The sequence below is a fragment of the Austrofundulus limnaeus genome, unplaced genomic scaffold (genome assembly GCF_001266775.1).
Source record: "Austrofundulus limnaeus strain Quisiro unplaced genomic scaffold, Austrofundulus_limnaeus-1.0 Scaffold421, whole genome shotgun sequence".
NCBI lineage: Eukaryota > Metazoa > Chordata > Actinopteri > Cyprinodontiformes > Rivulidae > Austrofundulus > Austrofundulus limnaeus.
Genome location: NW_013952823.1, coordinates 156,099 through 170,768, shown reverse-complemented (window position 1 = coordinate 170,768; position 14,670 = coordinate 156,099). Strand labels below are relative to the sequence as shown.

The 14,670-nt window shown below is 43.8% G+C and overlaps 1 protein-coding gene across 3 annotated transcripts in view; it reads right to left on the bottom strand.

Moving 5' to 3' along the window:
- Window positions 1-1,089: 1,089 nt before the first annotated feature.
- The window catches only part of LOC106529071 (uncharacterized), a 26,418-nt gene continuing 12,837 nt past the window's right edge, over window positions 1,090-14,670 (bottom strand). The window contains exons 5-16 of one of the 3 annotated variants that reach the window (XM_014024405.1): window positions 11,956-12,182; window positions 11,774-11,871; window positions 10,903-11,012; window positions 5,576-5,802; window positions 5,372-5,496; window positions 5,183-5,298; window positions 4,818-5,044; window positions 4,641-4,705; window positions 4,458-4,564; window positions 2,840-3,069; window positions 2,673-2,746; window positions 1,090-2,588 (exon numbers count right to left, since the gene is read on the bottom strand). In XM_014024405.1, the coding sequence (XP_013879859.1) occupies window positions 1,286-2,588; window positions 2,673-2,746; window positions 2,840-3,069; window positions 4,458-4,564; window positions 4,641-4,705; window positions 4,818-5,044; window positions 5,183-5,298; window positions 5,372-5,496; window positions 5,576-5,802; window positions 10,903-11,012; window positions 11,774-11,871; window positions 11,956-12,182 (2,909 nt within the window). In that variant the 3' untranslated portion in view covers window positions 1,090-1,285. The remainder of the gene's footprint in view (window positions 2,589-2,672; window positions 2,747-2,839; window positions 3,070-4,457; window positions 4,565-4,640; window positions 4,706-4,817; window positions 5,045-5,182; window positions 5,299-5,371; window positions 5,497-5,575; window positions 5,803-10,902; window positions 11,013-11,773; window positions 11,872-11,955; window positions 12,183-14,670) is intronic. The other 2 variants (XM_014024407.1, XM_014024406.1) reach the window with 2 other exon arrangements.

Here is a 14,670-nt window from a genome sequence, read left to right as displayed (position 1 = left end):
ATAATAATGATAATAATGAATCATTTAAAGGGGTTACTAACTGAAATTCCTTCATTAAATTGTAAAATCTTTCAGCTTTTGCTTTATGTTTTTGCTTCATGCATCTTATTCAGACTCCTTTCAAACAGGGAGTKATTTGTTTATAAGAGCACAGGATGAGGGGGAGTACTTTGCAAATCCACATTAATTTTTGTTACGATTGCATTTCTGATTAGAAATTCCACATTAAATTGTAAAATCTTTCAACTTTTGCTTTATGTTTTTTATTTTTTGCTTCATGCATCTTATTCAGACTCCTTTCAAACAGGGAGTCATTTGTTTATAAGAGCCCAGGATGAGGGGGAGTACTTTGCAAATCCACATTWATTTTTGTTACGATTGCATTTCTGATTAGAAATTCCACATTTTTGTTCTCTAGAAATAAACCAAACTGCATATTGTGAAAGAGAAGAAATCTATATGGWTTTGTAAGAAAAAAAATTGTGCAATCATTTCCCTAACTGTTGAACTTGGTCGTTTCTTTAAGATATTTTTCTAATTCCAGCCACAGCTTTGGTTAAACTGTTTTTGTGTTTAAAAGGTATTTAAAAAACTTTAATCCATTCGTGTCCTAAAGTACTGGTAAGTTGGGAAATGTTAAATTTTCACCACATATCATTAAAAATTTGTTTGAATTGAATTTTGGGCAAAGGGGCCCAATATAATTTTTGTCCATTTTTCTGCTTCTTTTCATTTCATTTATGACTTCTTTTTTTTTTTTTTTTACATTTTTTTCTCCTTGGCTTTTAACTGAAAAGTTTGAGACATTGATGTTAACATTTTTGGTATTTTTGACTCATTTTACTTAGTTTTTATTCGTGTTCAGCACTTTGGCCTACTGTGTTGTTTTTAATAGGCTTTGTGAATAAAGTTGTAATTTATTGTATTTTTTCTAAATGGTAKATAGACCTTTATTTTAACGTATGAATGAATATGACTCGAAACCAAGGACTCCTCCAGGCCAGACCAGGACCGTACAAACCTGCTGCTTCCTGGAGGTATAAAAACAACTGATTTCAGAAGGTTGTGACGTCAAAACAGCAAGACAYATAAAGATAAAACACAACTTTATTCAAACATGAACAGTTAATGTAAAACAGCTAATAAAAACAGAAACCACAGTAACTAAAAGTCAGTTAAAACTCAGTTAAAACACTTTAAATCTGACAGTTGAACAAATAAAAACGAACAGAATGTCAGAAAACTCCTTTCTGTCAGGCGTCTGGTGTCTTCCTGGTGGATTCTGTCAGGCGTCTGGCATCCTGTCGCTGTGCTTCATCATGTGAACCTGGAAACATTTCTCAGTGAAGAAAGACCTCTTGCAGATTTCACAGCTGAACCGTATCTCTTTGGCCGGCGTGTGMCCAGGGSCGGGCGCDGCAGACGTCTCCTCCTGRTTCCTGTCTGCATGGGTGAGCAGGTGGAGCTTCAGTCGGATGTCRGAGGTAAAGGACCTGGGGCAGACGGTGCACTTCTGTTCTTTACTATTCTGGTGGGTCATCATGTGCTTCTTCAGCGTGCCCTTGTCCGTAAAGRCTTTGTTGCAGGTTTTACACTTGTGGGGCTTGTTGCCCTTGTGCCCGTTCATGTGTCTCCTGAAGCCCACCGTGGTGATGAAGGTCTTGCCGCAGACGTCGCAGATGAGGGTCTTTTGGTGGGAATGAAGGTGGCGCCGCAGTTCCTCCGTGGTCTCTGACCGTTCTCCGCACACGCCGCAGAGCATGGCCCGTTCGTTCACGTGAGTCCACGAGTGTTTCATCAGCTTCTTCAYGGACAAGTGCTGACTGCGGCAGACCTTACAGGACTCGTGCCGAGGGGCGTCTGCCGGGGTCTGAGGAAGCTGCAGAGTTTGGACAGGTTCAGGGTCTCTGGGTTCATTTGTTCGGGGCTCTCGGCTCCTCTRGTCSATCTGCGATCCTCCGACCTCTGATTGGTCGTTTGTGTTCAGACTGGACGGTTGTTCCTCCTTAATCTCCACGAGTTCAAAGGTTGTGTTTTGCTTTGTATTGTCAGACGTCAGCAGGGAGATTAGGATGGGGCTCTGCCGACAGGGGTCACCCTCCGTAGTYGTTTTGTCCTCTACCCGTCTGTCTGCCCTCACACTCGAAGCTTTGACAGAGACAGCGTCTTTCTGGTTGTCCCCGTCCTCGCTGTCCTCCGTTTCCTCGTCATCCGACTCTCTGTTTGCGTCCACCTCTGAATGCAGGACAGGTGGCTCCTCCATCGTCTTTTTTGGTTCGTCACTTGCGTTTGTGTTGGRAWGGGATGTCAAGATGGGCATGAACCTGAGCCGGGAAGGCTCRGGCTGCTCGTTGTCTCCGTCCTCGCTGTCCTCCGTCTCGTCTTCGTCTGATACGCTGTATGTTTTCAAACCCGGAGGTTGGACATCTTTGTTTAACGTCTCTGGACACGGTTCCGGTTGAGGCTGCAGTATCGGGGGCTTGTCCTCGTCACTGTCTTCACTGTCTTCCGTTTCCTCGTCTCTGCGATGGGACTTGGATTTGCTGGAGGGACCTTGGACCCTTTTCTTTCTGTCTTTAACTCGTTTTCTGAGGGAGAAATGGGAACAAGAGAAAACAATTATTACTCTGTCTTCTACTGGCCGACATATTTATGTCTCAAACCCTTCTTACCGTTTTGAAGATTTGGTTGAAGCAGAAACGTCTGAAGGACTCTTTTTTACATCAACCTGGGCTTCCTGTTGTTTCTGCAAGTTTGTTACAAAAATAAAAACATGTAGATTAAATTTCCTCAAAATATGAACACCAACACATAAAATATACTGACTCAAGAACCGAACCTTCAGCTGGATGTAGAGGACAGTTCCAGTTAACGATCTGATGATAAATTTGATCTTCTCTGGAGTTGGACTGTCCAGATTTAAACCTCTGAGTCTTGTGCCATGACAGACCAAAAAAACAAAAGGTGTCCCATCCAGCACAGGGAAGGTGGACTTCAACAGGGCTATGAACTCGTCCGTCTGCAGGTTGGCAGGGCACTGGAGATCACTAACTGAGTGTTTCTGAAACACTGAGAGAAACAAACCGTCAGTCACAGGTCCAAAATTTTACACTAAAAACAATAAAAACCATTCCTAAGGTCTCAATAAAAAAATAAAGAGTCCTGATATCTGGGTTTAATTTGTTTTGGAATATTTAAAATACTAATTGTTGTTGAAGTTGTSATTTAAAACATTATGGTTTTATATATTAATGCTGTTGATCTGTGTTTGTCTATTAACTCAGACTGTTGCAGGACTTGTAAATCCTTGTGCTCAGWAATGCTATAAGAGTGAAGACAGCTGCTGATTTGTAACTGTAGAGTTCAATTACTTTTACAACTGCTATTAGACAGATAAGCCTTCATGGAGGAACTGGAGATAACGCCTGGTGGGAGAACAGGAGATTGCACATGGTCATGTAACAGGAGGTCACACTCAGCTCCTTTGAAGACGAGCTACAAAGAGTCAGTTCTTGCTGCAGACATGGTATGGACTGTACCTTCTCTGTATAATCACCAAATCTGCTGCTTGTTTGATATTCCTTGTGTCAAATGTTTTGATAATTAATTTATTCAATGCAAATACACTCAGTTAGTGACCTCTGAGAGGTCAAACTAACTACAGCCCAAAAACTAAATCTAGCAACAAACATGGTTTGTAAAAAGTAAAAAACAGTATGTGCTGAAAATTTGAGTGACAGACAAACAGATGGATGGATGAACAGTTGGATGTGGTTGGATAGATGATGGATGGATGAATGGATGGGTGGGTGAATGGATGTATGTATGTATGGGTGGACTGATGATGGATAGATTGATGGATAATGGTTGGATGAACGGATGACGGTTGGTTGGATGGATGGATGTTGGTTGGATGGATAATGGTTGGATGGATGATGGTTGGATGGATGATGGTTGGATGGATGATGGTTGGATGGATAATGGTTGGAGGGAGGGATGGATCATGGTTGGTTGGATCATGGATGGATAATGGATGGATGGATAATGGTTGGATGATGGATGGATGAATGGATGATGGTTGGATAGATAGATGATGGATGGTTGGATGGATAATGGTTTGATGGATGGATGGATGATGGTTGGATGGATGGATGATGGTTGGTTGGGTAATGGTTGGATGGATGGATGGATGATGGTTGGTTGGGTAATTGATGGATGGATGATGGTTGTTGGATAATGGTTGGATGATGGTTGGTTGGATAATGAATGGATGGATGATGGTTGGTTGGATGGATGGATAATGGTTGGTTGGATAATGGATGGATGGGTGATGGTTGGTTNGTTGGTTGGATAATGGATGGATGGGTGATGGTTGGTTGGATAATGAATGGATGGATGATGGATGATGGTTGGTTGGATGGATGGATAATGGTTGGATGATGGCTGGATGTTTTTACCTGTAGGATTGATCTCATCTATGTCGGGGTCCTCCAGGATGCAGACCTTCAGACTGATCAGTTTGTTTGGTTCGGTGCTCTGAGGCCTGTCAGACTGAACTCTGGGACTAAAAGACAAAGATGGAGGTCAAAGGTCAGAGGAGGACATGAGACAGAATCAAACTTTAAAATATAAAGTCTGACCTGATGTTTGGACTGGATGGCTGGGACGTTGTTTGAAGTTTGTCTTTTTCTTTTTGTGGCAGCTCCTAAAGTTTCACCAAATGATAAAAAAAGAGTTACTCTTTACAAACATTACATTTCAAAGTGAAAACTGTTCTAAAATATTTTTACTGGAAGGATAACAGCATGCTGATGCACCTTCAGCTGGATGTAAAGGAGCGAACTCCCAGTGGACCTTCGGCTGATCTCCTCTGGAGTCACACTGTCTAACCTCAGCGGGTCCAACTTCCCGCCATCATCAGATAAAACATTAAAAGGCCGACCATCGGCCAGCTGAGGAAAGGTGGACTTCAGCAGGTCCAGGAAGTCTGCCTCCTTCAGACCACGAAGACACTTCAGCTCTTGGGGGGTGTACTTCTCCAAAACTAAGATCAAAAACAAAAGTTAGAGTTCACAAAGACAGAACAAAAAACAGATTTATTTTAATTTTACTGGTTTTAATTTGTGCTGAAAACTTGACGTGCGCTCTGTTCCTCTAAAGAAAGTCCTGGAGTTAAAGTTACCTTGTGGTGAGACAGCATCAACCTGAGGGTTGTCCAGAAAGCAGATGTTCAGGTTCACCAGGGCATCTTCATCACTGACCCGCTCAGAGTCATCCTCCTGCTGACCAGGCTGATCTCTGAGACACGAAACGATCAAACCATGAGGCTAACGGCACTTTTTCAGGTGAGAACTGTTGTATTTGTACTGACATGGTGCTGGGACCAGTTAGATGTGGGGTGGATCGAGAAGATTCAGCGTCATCATACCCGTCATCATCATCATCAACATCAACATCAATGCTCTGCAGGGCTGTGCTCTGCAGTTCTGCTGCAGGCTGGAAGAAAAGATAGTTTAGAAGTTGTGTTGTTCCATCGTGTGATCAGAGCCGGACCACCGGCACAACTCTGTGGTACCTTCAGTCGGAGGTAGAGGGCGGAATGCCTGGCGGCTCTGCAGACCTCTTCCGGCGTGAAGGACTCTACCTTCAGAGGCTGCAGCTTCCTGGTTCTGTCCGTTACTAACGGTTCAAAGGGTTGATCGGCGGCCAGCAGAGGGAAGGTGGACCTCAGCAGGTTCAGGAAGTCTGCCTCCTGCAGGCCGCAGGGACACTGCAGCTCGTCACATCTGGACTGTCTTAACACTGAGACACACAAACATTTGGTTTGAGCTCAAGCTGAAATAAAACTAAACCCAGGCTCAGCTTTTGGGTTTTTAGCAGGGGCGGAGCCAGAGGGGGGGCCGGGGTGGCAAGTTCCACCCCTGACACCTGACTGGCCACCCCAGGTGCCACCCCCCAAATAACTAGGGCTAAAAAAGTGATCAGGATTAATTTTTTCACAGGGTCCAATCTCGGTTATTATCACTATTTTTTTTGTTAACCTAGAAAGTGACTGAGAAATTATTTAACACAGGACTATTCAACTAAACTGCTCTGGAGGCCACATTTACTGCAGGCTAACAGCTGAGGGGCCGAACATAATAACAACAATAATAAAAAAAAATAATAATAATAATCATTTTATTTGAAAAGCACCTTTCAGGACACCCAAGGACACTTACAGCAGAAGGTACATCATAGGAGAATGTGTGAAAATACAGACTAGAGACAAGCTGGCATGAGTTACAGAGCATTGTTTACAAATGAAGTTAAGATYGYTATGCTAATCTAAAGAGATGTGATTTCAAAGCAGTCTTGAACACAGGAAGAGAGGTGGTGTTTCTTAGGTCAGGTGGTAGAGAGTTCCAGAGGAGAGGTGCAGAGCAGGTAAAGGCCCTGCTCTCCATGGTCAAGAGGCGGGCAGTGGGTACTTGGAGGTTTAGGGAAGAAGAGGATCTGAGAGCGCGGGAGGGGATGGAGATGTGTACGAGGTCAGACATGTAAGGAGGAGCAAGATGGTGGATAGATTTGAACGTGAGAAGAAGAATTTTCAAGATGATGTGTGACTTGACCGGGAGCCATTGGAGCTGCTGCAGGACTGGGGTGATGTGGTTATGGGAGGAGGTCTGGGTGATGACACGTGCAGCCGAGTTCTGGGCCATATGACGCTAATGGAGGGATTTGTTGGGGAGGCCAAAAAGGAGAGAGTTACAGTAGTCAGTGAAGTCACAAGACTGTGGACAAGGATGGCTGTGGTGCGAGGAGTGAGAGAAGGACAGAGACGGTTGATATTTCTGAGGTGGAAGTAGGCAGACTGAGTAACATTAATGATGTGTGCAGTGAAGGAGAAAGTGGTGTCAAGGATGACACCAAGACTCTTGACCTGAGGGGAGGGGGTTAGCAGAGAGTTGTTGATAGAGATGAGGAGATTATTAGATTTTGAGATTGAATTTTTAGTGCCGACAAGGATGATTTCTGTTTTATCGCTATTCAGTTGAAGGAAATTGTCTGAAAACCAGTGATTGAGTTCATTGAGACAGTCAGAGAGGATGGAGGGAGGGTGTGTGGAGTTTGGCTTGGTTGACAGGTAGAGCTTTGTGTCATCTACATAACGATGGAAACGGACACCAAACTTGCGGAAAATGTAATCAAGAGGAAGGAGGTAAGTAATGAAGAGAAGGGGTCCAAGCACAGAGCCTTGGGGCACGCCAGTGGAGACAGGGGATAACTGAGAATGGAAGGATTTTATCTGGATGAATTGAGTGCAGTCAGAAAGATAAGATTTGAACCAGCCAAACGCAGTACCTGAGATGCCAATGGAAGTGAGTCTGTTGAGAATAGAATGAGAGATTATATCAAAAGCAGCACTTAGGCCAAGGAGGATGAGGATGGACAGAAGACCAGAGTCAGTAGCAAGGAGAAGATCGTTGGTGATTTTTATGAGGGCGGTTTCGGTGCTGTGGTGGGGTTGAAAACCAGATCAGCTGGAGGGTCCAAACCAGAGCAGGCAACAGGTAAATCCGAATAGTCCATGTCTGGTAGTGGAGTGAAGCAGACAGTGTGGGAACGCCAGGGTAAGGATCTGTGAAAACGTACGTAAAAAGTGAAAAAGATAGAAAAGCTAGAAGGCATGATGAGCAGTGGCAACAGGGATGTGCCAGCGTTTACTCGCCGGAAGTGGTAGTCTCGAACATCGAGCAATTTAAGTCATTATGTAAATAAACCAAGTATTACAAAGATCTGTTACCTTTGAAATAGTTTATTTTGCTGCATTAATCATGAATACAACATACATAATACTGTGTAATAAAAGTAATGATATGAAACATGTCTATGTTTAACTAAAAGAACTTATAGTACCGTATTTTTCGGACTATAAGCAGCAACTTTTTTCCTGAACTTTGAACCATGCGGCTTATAGTCCGGTGCGGATTATACGTGGGTTTTTTTCTTCAGCCACCAGGTGGCTCTGATGCTCCATTTGCTTCAACCACTCGCTTTTACAAAAGAAGAAAAGAAAAAAGAAAAAAGCGATCGCTTTCAGAGCCGACTGTTGACCAGGAAGCAGCGATTTAAAGATAGTCAATGGCCAAAAACTCATAAAAGGGGATAAAACAGACATTTTTCACGGTGGAATCTGATTGATAAAAACTTTGGAGCTTAATCCAGGACCAGCTTGTGGATAAACGTCGAGTGAAGAGCCGCAGACTTTTTTTTCCCTCATTGCACTCCCCGGGGAAAGAATCCCATGCAGTGATGTATGCTGGAGCGGGAGGGCTTTCCCAGCAGCTGACTGATGGGGATAAATCATTCACAAAAACTGACCGAATGCAAAGAGCGACATTTCCTGATGTCTGCCAGTGGATCCTAACACTGTGGAGCACAGTGAACGAGTCCACCATCACCAATGGGTTCTGAAAGGCTGGACTGCTACGTGAAGAGGACACCACAGCTTCAGAGCCAGCATTACCCCGGGAGGKCAACAGATACCGCTGTGTGACGCAGCTTTTCTCAGCTTGTTTAACTCCGACACTGAAGAGGAGGGATGGTTTCAGTGCGCCGGAGGACGATGAATGAGACGTTTTGTTGGACCAGAAACGGTTAAAGAAAACTACCAAAATAAGGTCAGTTAAATGAACCGTATTCCTCCGAACTTTACTGGTAATTTCTAAAGGTTTGCTTTTTATGTTTTAATTCCAGACCTCTAGCCTTCTCTTTCCGAGAGTTTTTTATTATTATTATCATTATTATCATTATTATTATTATTATTATTATTATTTTGTACCGGTGAACTTGCCAACCTTTTTCTTAAAAATAAATGTGATGCTGAATTCACTTTTTTGACCACAATTTTGGGTGTACTGTTTTGTTGTTGTTTTTACTGATGGGGATGGGGGGTGCGGCTGTTTTTGTTTTTTACTGATGGGGGGTGGGGCTTATAGTCCGGTGCGGCTTAAATGTTGATGTTCATGCGTTTTTTTTTTTTAATGGCGGGTGCGGCTTATAGTCCAGTGCGGCTTATAATCCAAAAAATACGGTAATTAAAGTAGAAAACTGGGGGTTTGGGCTGAGGAGATGAATGAACCAATTGGCAGGCCGAATTTTGGTCTCTCGCAGGCCAGATGTGGTCAGCGGGCCATCAGTTGAATAGCCCTGATTTAACAAATAAATATAGCTACAGAAATAAAACAATAATGTGTATTATTTCACTTTCACTAATATAAAAAAATAGCTGTGGTTCAGTAGAACATTAAATTATTTTTTGCAAGGTGTTTAAAAAGATATTTACCAAGAAAAAAAAACATTTATGTGTAAATCATTGAATCTCACATTAATAAAGTTTTATAATTTTACTTTTGTAAAATTAAAGTTTTAGAACTGAATTTCACATTAAATATGCCATAAAGAAACAAACCCTACAAAACAGCAACAATTTGTGCACAATTGCCAATTGGATAGGACCTAAGCTCATTGCTTTTGTTATGGAAGGACACCCCCCCCCCCCCCCCTTCCTGGTTACAGAGCTTTATCAAACGGACAACTCTGTTTCATTTTTTTCTGAAAGAATATCTGATTCTGCACACAGGACAAACCTTGGATAAACTCCCAGCTTCTGAGTGTTCAGGAGATGGCAGCGTCTCTCAGCTCACTGTCTCTTCAGCGGTGTTAGGAGCGGCCATTGTTGCTGTTTGTCGCAGGATGATGACATCATCCTGGTTATCTGACGCTAACTTCTGCTAAAGCTTCTAACACTGAGCTAAATAATGAAAACCAGTTAGTAAAACAAGCTTCTTTCTGTAAAATCTTTCAGCGAAAGCAAAGCCCAAAGACTTTGTGGAAGTATTTATTGGTTTTACATCTTCTTGTTTGATCGATCACCTCTTCCTCTAAGCTAAACGTAGCTTTAGATGCTAACTAAAGCTATTTGACAGTGGAAAAACTTATAATGTGATATTAAAATTTCATCAAACATTTCATTAGCAACAGAACCATCTATGATGCAACAACAATAAAGCCTGAAACATACTCCCTCCAAACTGCCGACGTCGGCACGGGTTGTCGCAGTTTAATGACGAAAATTACGTCACCGGGCTTTGCAGAGTCGTGTCGACAGCCCCTTTTAGCACAACCCCCCAGCAGAACTTTTGAACCCCTCCCGTGTCGACGGTAATGTGTGATTGGTCTGAAGTCCATGGGCATGTTTGTTTGTGCTGAAGCGCTCGGACACTCAAAAGAAAAAAAAACTCGCTTCTGACTAGAGCAGACTGTTGAAGCAGAGTTTTATAAAATTATAGTCAAACCGAGAAAAACTCATGCGTGTTTGTGCTGAAAGCGCTATGCGCTACATTTACTTCAACCACTCGGTTAAAAAAAAGGAAAAAAAAAACAGACTCGCTCCCAGAGCCGACTGTTCCCAGGAAGCAGAGTTTTGTAAAGATAGTCAAACAGTGAAAAACTCATGAAAGGAGATTAAACAGACGTTGTGCACAGAGGAATCTGACTGATAAAAACTGCGGAGCTAAACCAGGACAGATCATGTGGATAAATACGTCGGGTGAGTGACGAGTCTTTTTTTCTACATAGTTGCGGGGAGAAATTCCATGCAGTGACGTATGTTTCAGCGGCAGGGGTGTTTCCCAAGCTCGGCGCAGGGTGTCTCAGGGACTGTGAAAGGTCTGTGTGCGAAAATGACTGCCGAACAACCATGTGACTGCGAGTCAACTTGTCGGTGTCTGAGCATGTTTCCAGCTTAAATGTTTGAGACTTTCTGCAAAGACAGTAAAGTTAAACAGTTTATGTTATGTTAATTGTGTCCAAGAAAACCAAACTGCTGGGGGTTTTGAGGGAAAGCTTGAAGCTTACCACGTGGTGAGATCATGTCTACGTCACAGTTGTCCAGAATGCTGATCCTCAGATTTACTTGGTTATCTTTTATCCAGTTTTGAGGAGGCTTCTTCTGATTGGTCTCATTTCTGTGACACAGAAACAGAATCGGATAAGACCAAGAAATGAAATAAAAGAATAATGCTACTTTCACACCGAATGCGTTTTGAGCGGCCAAAAAGCGCAAAACACCTCTCGTTGGACGCACTATTTTCAGATCAAAGAACGCACTAGTGTTCAGACCAGAACAAGCAAGCAGCAGCGGCAGCAGCAGCGAGGTGTGGGAGGAGTGTGTCCTTAGCGGGTGAAATAAAGATAAAATAAAAGAAAATGGCTTTGATTTATTTACTAAAAGGCAAGCGAACGTTGCGCACGGCAGATAATTAACTCACCAGATGATTTAGAGGCGATTTGTTCAGTTAGTTTTGTCACTCCAGAAGCTGCCAGCTGACGGACTTTTTTCTTTTTTGGTCCCGAGCAGCTGATCCACATCGGTGCTGATATATCCTGCCAGAAAATCCAACTGCACATGGTCAATTTCAGGTAAAGATCTCCAGTCCGTCTGTTTCGGTTTTCAGTGGGAGACGCGTCGAGCGGTGAAAAGTTCAGATATTTGAACTCCGGCGGCGGCGGCTTCCGCAGCACCGCATGCGCGGAAAATGCTCTGCGCTCCTTCTGCCTTCCTTGCGCACCGCCCAAAACGTACGTGACGTGACGCACGACCCCTAGAGGCGCGTCCTCCATGGACTTTGCATGTGAATCGCCCACTCCTACCGCTCAAAACGCGTTCGGTGTGAACGTACCATAACTTGTTTACGACAACAACCAGCTGATATTATTTTTAGCTCACTTGGTGCTGGGTGCAGCCAGTACGGTTGGAGACTTTTGATCTCTGTTCTCACAACCCTGCAGTGGCTCGTTGTGTCCTGCCAGAGGTTCCACCGGACGCTGAAACAAAGCAACACATCAGCATTGGTCTGAGACGGTCTGAAACATCAGACAAGAAGCAGGTCCTGGAGCCAGGGGAAATACCTTGGGTCGGATGTAGAGGGCAGAGTTCCCTGCAGCGTTGACTATTTTCTCCGGTGTGAAGGTCTCTATTTTCAGAGGGTACAGTTTTTTGCTTCTGTCCGTTATAAGAAACTCAAAGGGTGTACCAGAGGCCAGCGGGGGGAGGGTGGACCTCAGCAACTTCAAGAATTCATCTTCCCGCAGGCCACAACGACACTGCAGCTCATGAAACGGGTACTTCTTGAAAACTGAAACATACAAATATTAGTCACATCTCATATTTACCAAGTTTCCCATGATAGTTAAACTTTGCCACCATCCATTTCCAAACTTTGAAGGGTCTGATAGTCCACCCTTTCATAAGATCTGAGACCTAAAATCCCCGAGAACTGAGATTCTTAACCCATGTGCCACGAACACCTCCTTGAAGGTCTCAAAAGAACAACAGTTTTTAACTTTGGCCCGTGGGACCGATTTTGAATAAGGTGCTTTCTCACCACTAGTAGCGGTAGTGCGCCTCTTAGATGTTTAACAACTTTATTAATATGTAGAAGAAGAACCTTGGATATCTGGCGAGAGAGGAAACATTTTAAATTAAAAGTAGAAGACAAAAATGTAGGCAACTCATTAAAAAATGCCAAAGTTTGTCACTAATATGAAGTGCAGCTTCTGGTTCTACCACGCAATATTTTAAAAGTTCAAAACATTATCAAATACAGTTACAGATACAGCTATATTTTAATTTGAACTTTTTCAAATAAATTTTTGTATTTTATTTTTAAACATTTTGAAAGTACTCTAAAGAAACTTTAAACTTATCAAAAAGCTGTTGTTACTGTTATTGTTTGTCACTAATATGAAGAGCAGATTCTGGTTCTACCATGCAAACATTTAAAAAGGGTTTATTTTCATTTGTAATTTATCAAATTTATTTTTACAGTTTTTTTTTATTTGAAACATTTATATGAAACATTTTGAATGTACTTATTTTATGCCCACAATTTTATTTATTGAATTGTCCATCCGTCCGTCTTCTGCCGCTTATCTGAGGCCAGTTCGCTTGGGCAGCAGCCTAATCAGAGAGATCCAGACTTCCCTCTCCCCAGACACTTGGGCCAGCTCATCCGGGGGAATCCCAAGGCCTTCCCAGCCCAGCCAAGAAACATAGTCCCTCCAACGTGTCCTGGGTCTTCCTCTAGGCCTCCTCCCGGTGGGACAAGCCCGGAACAGCTCACCAGGGAGGCGTCCAGGAGGCATCCTAACCAGATGCCTGAGCCACCTCAACTGGCTCCTCTCGATGTGGAGGAGTAGCGGTTCTACTCTAAGTCCCTCCCGGATGACTGACCTTCTCACCCTATCTCTTTGGGAGAGCCCAGACACCCTGCAGAGGAAACTCATTTCTAACCTTGTATCCACAATCTCGTTCTTTTGGTCACTACCCAAAGTTCGTGACCATAGATGAGGGTAGGAATGTCAATCGACTGGTAAATCGAGAGCTTCGCCTTCTGGCTCAGCTCCCGCTTCACCACGACAGACCAGTACAGCGTCCGCATCACTTCAGACGCAGCATCAATCCGCCTGTCGATCTCCCGCTCCATTCTTCCCTCATTCGTGAACAAGACCCCGAGATACTTAAACTCCTCCACTAGGGGCAGGACCTCCTCCCCGACGTGGAGATGGCATGCTACCATTTTCCGGCTCAAGACCATAGTCTCGGATTTGGAGGCACTGATCCTCATCCCGGCTGCTTCACACTCGGCTGTGAACCGCTCCAGCGAGAGCTGGAGATCACGATCTGATGAAGCCACCACACTGCTCTTCCTGAATCCGAGATTTGTCTATCCGACGGACCCTCCACTCCAGGACCCCTGAATATTACCAGGGAGGCTCAGAAGTGTGATGCCCCTATAGTTGGAACAGACTCTGCTGTGCCCCTTTTTAAATAGGGGGACAACCAACCTGGTCTGCCAATCCAGGGGAACTGCCCCTGATGTCCACGCGATATTGTAGAGTTGCATCAACCAGTGCAAACCCACAACATCCAGAGCCTTAAGGAACTCCGGGCGAATCTCATCCACCCCCGGCACCTTGCCATCAAGGAGCTTTTTAACCACTTCAGTGACCTTGGCACCAGAGATTGGAGAGTCCGACCCAGGGTCCTCAGGCTCTGCTTCCTCATGGGAAGATGTGTCGGTAGGATTGAGGAGGTTTTCAAAGTATTACGCCCACCGACCCACAATGTCTCGAGTTGAGGTCAGCAGCGCACCATCCACACCATAAATAGTGTTGGTGGCGAACTGCTTTCCCCCATGAGACGCTGGATGTTGGACCAGAATCGCATCGAAGCCGTATGGAAGTCTTTTTCCATGGCCTCTCCYAKCTCCTCCCATGCCCGAGTTTTTGCCTCAGCGACCACCCGAGCCACAATCCGCTTGGACTGCCGATACCTATCGGCAGCTTTTTGCTTATTGAATTGTCTATTTGTGACCCATCATATCGAAATGAGGATTAAGTCAAATTTTGTCAAAATGACTTACTGTATTTATTCGTGTATAATACGATCTCATGTATAATACGACCCCCCCRTTTTTTTTAGCTTAAAAAGCATAAAAATTAAATCCTCAAACTATCTCCAATTTCATACAGACTTCAAGATTTTTCAGCCTTTGCAGTRTTTATACATATCAGTAAAATGATCATTGGACTGTTCATGTTATTTTAATAACGTACTAAAAG